General features: G+C 17.0%; 1 protein-coding gene across 1 annotated transcript, besides 30 other annotated features; it reads right to left on the reverse strand.

Moving 5' to 3' along the window:
• Positions 1-55: 55 nt before the first annotated feature.
• Positions 56-91: a sequence feature (AT_rich).
• Positions 92-100: 9 nt separating this feature from the next.
• Positions 101-216: a microsatellite.
• Positions 217-254: 38 nt separating this feature from the next.
• Positions 255-538: a sequence feature (AT_rich).
• A 1-nt stretch (position 539) lies between these two features.
• Positions 540-724: a microsatellite.
• Positions 725-739: 15 nt separating this feature from the next.
• Positions 740-789: a sequence feature (AT_rich).
• A 56-nt stretch (positions 790-845) lies between these two features.
• Positions 846-895: a microsatellite.
• Positions 896-987: 92 nt separating this feature from the next.
• Positions 988-1,012: a sequence feature (AT_rich).
• Positions 1,013-1,033: 21 nt separating this feature from the next.
• Positions 1,034-1,140: a microsatellite.
• Positions 1,141-1,207: 67 nt separating this feature from the next.
• Positions 1,208-1,457: a sequence feature (AT_rich).
• A 4-nt stretch (positions 1,458-1,461) lies between these two features.
• EDI_207730 (uncharacterized protein) lies at positions 1,462-3,945 on the reverse strand (the record flags this gene model as incomplete). Its single annotated transcript, XM_001737379.1, has 1 exon — positions 1,462-3,945. The coding sequence occupies one exon, from the start codon at positions 3,943-3,945 to the stop codon at positions 1,462-1,464; it is 2,484 nt and encodes an 827-aa protein (XP_001737431.1).
• A 47-nt stretch (positions 3,946-3,992) lies between these two features.
• Positions 3,993-4,020: a sequence feature (AT_rich).
• A 62-nt stretch (positions 4,021-4,082) lies between these two features.
• Positions 4,083-4,111: a sequence feature (AT_rich).
• Positions 4,112-4,150: 39 nt separating this feature from the next.
• Positions 4,151-4,192: a sequence feature (AT_rich).
• A 45-nt stretch (positions 4,193-4,237) lies between these two features.
• Positions 4,238-4,344: a microsatellite.
• Positions 4,345-4,403: 59 nt separating this feature from the next.
• Positions 4,404-4,465: a microsatellite.
• Positions 4,466-4,483: 18 nt separating this feature from the next.
• Positions 4,484-4,676: a microsatellite.
• Positions 4,634-4,816: a microsatellite.
• Positions 4,780-4,965: a microsatellite.
• Positions 4,966-4,999: 34 nt separating this feature from the next.
• Positions 5,000-5,175: a sequence feature (AT_rich).
• Positions 5,176-5,224: 49 nt separating this feature from the next.
• Positions 5,225-5,500: a sequence feature (AT_rich).
• Positions 5,501-5,549: 49 nt separating this feature from the next.
• Positions 5,550-5,690: a microsatellite.
• A 22-nt stretch (positions 5,691-5,712) lies between these two features.
• Positions 5,713-5,782: a sequence feature (AT_rich).
• Positions 5,783-5,845: 63 nt separating this feature from the next.
• Positions 5,846-5,923: a sequence feature (AT_rich).
• Positions 5,924-5,959: 36 nt separating this feature from the next.
• Positions 5,960-6,042: a microsatellite.
• Positions 6,043-6,045: 3 nt separating this feature from the next.
• Positions 6,046-6,173: a microsatellite.
• Positions 6,174-6,254: 81 nt separating this feature from the next.
• Positions 6,255-6,428: a microsatellite.
• A 26-nt stretch (positions 6,429-6,454) lies between these two features.
• Positions 6,455-6,610: a microsatellite.
• Positions 6,611-6,627: 17 nt separating this feature from the next.
• Positions 6,628-6,910: a sequence feature (AT_rich).
• A 224-nt stretch (positions 6,911-7,134) lies between these two features.
• Positions 7,135-7,314: a microsatellite.
• Positions 7,315-7,356: 42 nt separating this feature from the next.
• Positions 7,357-7,460: a microsatellite.
• A 25-nt stretch (positions 7,461-7,485) lies between these two features.
• Positions 7,486-7,773: a sequence feature (AT_rich).

A 7,773-nucleotide genomic window follows, 5' to 3' on the forward strand; every position in this document is an offset into this window, starting at 1 on the left:
TTATCTATAATGATATTCTATATTCTATTTCTATAATAATTTAATTAACAACAGGTAAATATCATTAATTTGTTTATTTAAATTAAATATTCTATTTGATATTATAATGAAACAATAATATAAATTAATATAAAGAGTAGTTAATAATCAAAATAAATTAATAACGAATATAATAATGATAACAAAATAACAAAATAAAAGAAATAAAATAGAAATTACATTATTTATTTCAATTAAATTCATGTTGTTTGTTCATATTATATTATTAATATTTATATTCTTATTTAACTTCTTTCTAACTTATTATTCAAATTGAATTTACATAAATATTTATATATTATTATAAATAATGAATGAATATATAAATTATAATTGAATAATTATAATTGATTTTTATTATTTATTTATTTTAAAATAAAATGAATAAGATAGAATATGAAATATTATTTATTGTCATTATGATGTTATTTTATTATTATTGATTTAGAGATATTTTATATAGATTAATATATTAATTCAATATTAATCATTTATATTTGTTATTATTATTTATTTATTATTTTGATTTCATTATTATTCATTTTATCTCTTATTTATTATTTTAATAATATTATTCTTTATATTCTTTATCTTATTTTCATTATATGATTATATTATTTATTATTCTGATATATTATTTTATATATTTTCTTTCTTTATTATTATATTTATCATTTTAATTATTGAATATATCAATATGTAATAATATACAATATAAATACAAATAAATGAAATAATTTAACATTTAATGAATGAATCAGATGATATTAATCAATAAGAATTATTTATTTGTATCATAAACAATCAATATAATGAAATCATCAATAAAATAATAATAATAAAGTAAAATGAAATATGAAAATTAACAACAATAATCATTAATCAACAATTTGATTAATGAAATAATCAAAATATAAAATCAAATTCATCATTATATTCTCTCATTTCTAAATATTTTTAATATAAATTAAAACAAAATGATGAATGAAGAATGAATAAATATAAAATATAAATAAAATAAATAAGAAGATAAATAAGATAAAATAAATAATAAATAATAAAAGATATAAAATAAAAGATATAAAATAAAAGATAATAAAAAAAGAAATAAAGAATAAAAAAAGAATTATAAAACAAATATAAAGAATGATATATCAAACAATAAGAGAAAAATATTAATTAAATCATTTAAAAATTGAAATTAATATTGATATTGACATTAAAACATTATATTTAACAATATGATAATTCATTTGATTCATTTATTATATTATATTCAAATATACATATAGAAATTAATTAGTAATAAAAAATAAACAAATTTCACATTAGAAAATAATGAACATTATATATCATGTTTATTACTTAATTAAATAATAATTTTTAAATAATTAATTAAAACTTTCATTTAATTATATGTTTTTACCAGAAAAACATATTTCCCACTTTTTGAATGAATTTACCTAATGTTGATTTTTCTCCTTGTTTTAATTCACTCATTTTTCTTTCAAATTCTGCCCTGATCTCTTGTTTGCTCTTTTTTGTTATTGAACTCTTCATAATATCTTCAATTATATCATTCGCTTGTTTAAGTTGGTTATATCCTTTTATTCGTTCTTGATATCCAGTTTTCTTTTCTTCTTTTTCTGTTTCAATTAATAAATCTAAATATTCATTAGAACTATTAATTTTATCATTTAATGCAATTTCTGATAATCTGTTAATACATTCTATAATTTCTTGTTGTTTATCATAACAATCCATTTGAATTTTAGTATATTCTTCTTCTAACTTTTTTAACAGATTTTCTGCACTAGCCATACCCTTTTTACCTTCATTATATCTTTGAAGTTCTTCTTGTGCTGTTTTTTGTCTTGCTTCTGTTACATACTCCCATCTATATGTTGAGTTTGCGTGTTCTGTATAATGACACCCACACACCTCACAACATTCCTTAGCACCAATACAAGCACAACCTTTTTTTATATCTCCTTTAATATGACATGGATAATGACATGTTTTATTACATTTCAAACAATTAGTTACATATTTTCCTGGTTCTAATTCATTCTTTTTCTGTACTGTTACATTTACAGTATAGGTAAAATTTTGATTATTATTAACCTTATCTCGGTTCAAATAAAATATTTCATATGTCTGTTTTATCTCTTCCATTTTTGATAAACCATTATTTAACGATTCTCTCAATCCTTCAATTTCAACACTGATACGTTCTCTTCTCTTTAAAACTTCTTTGGAATTATCTAATGATTTTCTTGGTAGGTTTATTAATTTTTTAATAAAGTCATCAAAACTCTTCATACCTAATTTCCAAAACATCTGTGTAAATTCATCTTCAGTATTATCAGCATAAATAGCTGAATTATTAAATTTTAAATACCATGGTTTATCTATGTATGGAATAATTGAACTGAAAATACATTCGTTGGATTGTAGTGCATTAATAATTTGTGGGTCTTGTCCATCACAGAATGTAAGCATAGCAATAAAATTCTCTTTCACATTTTTACCAAATAAATCAATAATATTCCCAAATATATATTTTTGATTTGCTGTTAATCTTGCATTACTTGATTGTGCAACAAAACAAATAGCATTTAAATCTAATACTTTTGTTTCAAATGCTTCTTTTATTTGTCTAGTTATTTCAATATCAAAAGCAATTCCTCTTGAATCTCCAAATCCAGGTGTATCTATTATTTTTATTGGTGGTGTTCTTTTTGTTCTTTTAATATAATAAATCGATACTTCACTTGTTTGACTTTTAGATTGATCTTTACTCTGTTCTAAATTATCTTCATTTATAATTATATATCTAAAATCATCTGTTATCTTGATTCCATATAATGCATTTACAAAACTATTTAATAGTGTTGTTTTACCACTTCCTGTTTGTCCAACAACTAAAATAGCAATTGCCTCACTCTCATCTATAGTATTAAACCGTTCATTTGGATATAAATATATTTTCAATTTTCCTTTTTCATGATTTTTCAATCTTTTACTTCCTTTAATTGGAACATTTTGTTCAGGTACATCTGTAATATTATTTAAAGAAGTATTAGGTGTTGCAATATTACATGGTGAACCAACAGGTACTGTAGTATTACATGGTGAACAATCAGATAATGTAATATCGTTTAGAGAAGTGTCAGACATTTCCATTGTTATAGTGATCTTGTTGTCATACAGAATAGATGATAATTTTAATGTTTTTTCGTCATCCGTTAGTACTTTAAATCTGTCTTGATCTTCAAATACAAAGTCTTTTGGAATATTTTTTACATTTTCAAGTTCCTTTCTTATATCTGAAAGAGAAATGTTCTTACTGAATTGTTTTTTTATTAATGGTTTTCCATTTAAACATATTCCAACCGTTACAATATCATTTTCAAGTATGTTTTCTTTCTCATTTTTTTCGGATGTTTTTTCTTTCTCATTTTTAAGAATAATTTCATCATTATTTATTATATCTTCTAATAAAAATGATTCTTCATCTTCTTTTTCAATTATATCATTCTCAGGTGTATAGAATCGTGCAGATTTTGGAATATTTTGATTTGATTTTCTGATTTCACTTAACTTTTTTTTCTTATCCACTTGAACAGTGCTAATTATTTCATCATTTAATTTTATTCTTACTTCCGTTTTATCTGTTGTTTCTTTGATATTTATTATTCTTGATTCATTAATTATATCTCCTATAGTAAATGAATCTTCATCACTTATATCAATTAAATCTCCTTCTTTTGTAAGAAATTGTTGAGAATCAGATATCTTTTCTTTTAACTTCTCTCTTGCTGTTTTCAAATTGTCTTGTGAAGTCATTGGTTTGACTGATAATGATTGTCCATTCACAAAGAATCTTACTTTTATATTTGACATTTGATGAATAATAAGTTTATTTTGTAGTTTAAATATTGATAATTCAGAAAATATGTTATTTATTTAAAAATATTACTTCTTTTCTAATTGGTTGACTCTTTTGAAATGTTTTTTTATTGTAAACATCATTCGTTTTCATATTTTATTTTGTTTTATTTTTATATTTCAAGATGTTTTTTTATCGTTAATTATGTTTTCATCAATGTAAAATTTCAAAATAATTTAATTATTCTTTATTTATTTTTATCGGTTTTCTTGAATTGAATTTTCTTCAAATTAAAAATAGATAAAATTATTTGACTTATTTCGTATTTTATTGTATTTTCTTTCTTGTTTATTCTTTTAATTTTATTGTTAATACCTTTTTCTTGTTTTATCATTTCAATTTTCTTTGTTATAAAATTATAATAAGATTGTTATACATAAAATTATTATCTTTTGTGTTTCTATTCTTTCAATTTCATTTATATTTCTATCTTTATTCTTTTTCTATTATTATAATTAATTTTTATTTTTGTTTATTTGACTTTATCTCTTGTTTTATTTTCTTTGTTCTTTTTAAACTCTATATTTTCAATTTCTATTTATTCTTCTTTATTTTTCAGTATCATTCTATTGTTTTTGAATTTAAAAATATCATTGTTTAAATATATTTATTGTATTCATTCTTTCATATTCACTTTATATTTCATTATTTATTGTTATCATTTCTATTTTCATTATCATCTTTATCATTTTTCTGATTATTTAATTAATTAAAATATATGATATTTAATGTTAGAATTGATTGATAATTAATATATTTAATATTTATGAATTTTAACTCATTAAAAATATTTGATTATTCTTTTATTATTGTATTTACATTATTGATTGAAAAATATATTAATATTTATTATTTTATTATTTCATACTTATTATTCATCTCTTCTTTTTCATTTCTTATTTATATTCATTATGTTTATAACAATATTCTTATTTCTCTTTTTTCTTTCTTCATATGATTTATTTGTTTGTTTAAATTTGTTGTTCTCTTATTCATTTTTAATGAATGAAAATATAAAATTAATGTAAAATAAAAATGATGATTAATTTATATTATTTGTTGTTTTCAATCAAATTTCTGTTATTTATTTTAAGTTTATCATAAAATAGAATTTTTATAAAATTATATACAAAATATTATTTATTTTTAAATGAAAATTAACAATTAAATTCTATTTATTATTTCATATCAAATTCACATCTTCATGTTGAATAATAAAATGTGATTTTCTTCATTAATTATTTTAATTATTATATTCTCATTATTATTTATTTCATTTTGATTTATAACATAAAATCAATACTATTTGTTAATTTCAAATATATTCTTATTATTATCAATATTTAATATAAATAAATGAAATATTTAAAATAAATTAATTGTTCATTATGATTGAAATATCTTCATTATCACATAAAATAAATTGATAATCTCTTATTGAATTATTATTATTATTAATTTATGAATTTAAATAATAAAAATCAATATTTTTATATTTATTTTATATAACTCTTTATTATTATCTTCTTTCTCACAATAATCACTTAAAAATAATAAATATAATATATTCTTGATTATATCTTTAAAACATATTATTCTAAATATTTATTCAATTAATTAATATTATCAATATTTTGTATCTGTTATATTAATTGATTTTTAATTCAAATATATTATTTATTGTATTTATAATATATTAGTATATTCAACATATTGTTTTGTAATTAAAATACATGAATAAATTATAAAATGTTCAATTATAATGAATATATTCTAAATCATATTTAAATACTCATTTATTCAATAATCAATCACATTATTTCATGAAATATTATCAATAAATGAATGTATATGATATAAATAATAATTTATTATTAATTCATTAGATTCTAATGAATAATAATTTTAACATATTAATTATTTTCATTAATTCTATTCTTGTTCTCTTCTTTTAATTATATTGATTAGATTAATTTAATTATTTATTCTTTTATTTGTTTATTCTTCTTATCAATCTCTTTATTTAATATACATTTATTTTTTAATTTGTTATGAAATAAAGAACTATTTAAATAATAAATAAATCAAATAAATAAAGAAGAAACAAACAAATTAAATGAATAAATATAAAATACAAATAATATTCAATATAAATAGATATAAATAAATTAACATAATAAATGATAATAATACAACACATAATAGTAGAATAAATACTTATATTTACAACACAATGTGTATGTAATAAAATACACTAACATGAAAATATATAGATAAAAAACAAAAGAAACTAATAATAAAAATAATGATTGTACATAATAACTAAAATAAGAATAAATAAAGAATATATTTAAAATAATATGTCTAATTAAAAATAATAAAAAATATTGAATAATAATATTACAATAAATAAGATATTCATATATAAAATAAATATCTATTCATAATTACATTGATTCATAAAAATAAAATAACTAATATGAATAAGTAATATTCTAATATTAACAATAATGAAATGAATAATAAAGAAACAGAATAATTTGATAAATTAAAATAAAAAGAAAATAATAAAGAAATGTAATAATTATAAGAAATAACATATAAAATAATTTAATAAATCTCATGGAAACAATATGATAAATATTTTATTTCATTTGTATCATATATTAACAAATAAATTCATTATTATTTATCATATTCTATTATCTTTTTATATTAATTAATTTATAACATGATTAAAAAATGAAATTAACAAAATGAATATGTATTATCATTTTAATTTATCATTCAAATTAAAATATAAATCATTTTGTAATTATAAAATAAATTTCAATAATCAAATATTGATTATATCATCATTTAATTCATATTTATTTAATCAATATTACAAATATTATCTGTTTTTATTTTTTAATTTTTCATTATACTTTCTTAATATACACAAAAGATTAAGAAAAATAACCAAATATACAACCAACAACTAATGAAATAACACAAACAATCATAACTATTTCTATTTTTATTTCATTTTTTCAAATTCTTTATTTCTTTTCAATTTTTTCTTTTTTCTCTTCAATATACAATTTTCTGTTTTTATTTCACTAATAATTTTATACTATTCACAATAAATAACTTCTCCATTATTCATTTTTATTATTCTATAATATTTGTTTCATATTTTATATTATACTTTATTTATTCTATATTTTATTCATATTTAATTTATATTCATTATGATTTTATTTTTTTATTTTTCATTAGTTGATTTTATTCATATTCAACAATTCTATTAATTATTATATTTCATTTTCTATTATTGTATTATTATAATATTCATCTGATTGTGTAAATAAATTAAATATCAATATTTTCATTAATTTTTTTTATTAAATTTATTCTTTTATTTATCTTTATATCCTTATTATTTTCATATTTATATCTGTTCATTGTGATATATCTATTTTATTTTATTCATATAATACATATTTCAAGTGTATTTTAATTAGAATATATCAAATATAAATTTAATATTTTATTGAATATTAAAATTGAGTATTGGTTATATTATAATATTGTAAATTTAATATACTCATGTTATATTTATTATTAAATCACTCATAACCATGAAAATAAGAAATATTAACAAATATTATTAATTAATTTTATGATTGAATTTTGATTATCATTTAATTTAAAACTTTTTAATGATAAAATTACATAATAAACAATTATTATCATTTGTATGATTAAATATAATCAATTTTAATTGTTTATTTATTATT

This window comes from Entamoeba dispar, genomic scaffold (genome assembly GCF_000209125.1).
Source record: "Entamoeba dispar SAW760 scf_1105229460579 genomic scaffold, whole genome shotgun sequence".
NCBI lineage: Eukaryota > Evosea > Mastigamoebida > Endamoebidae > Entamoeba > Entamoeba dispar.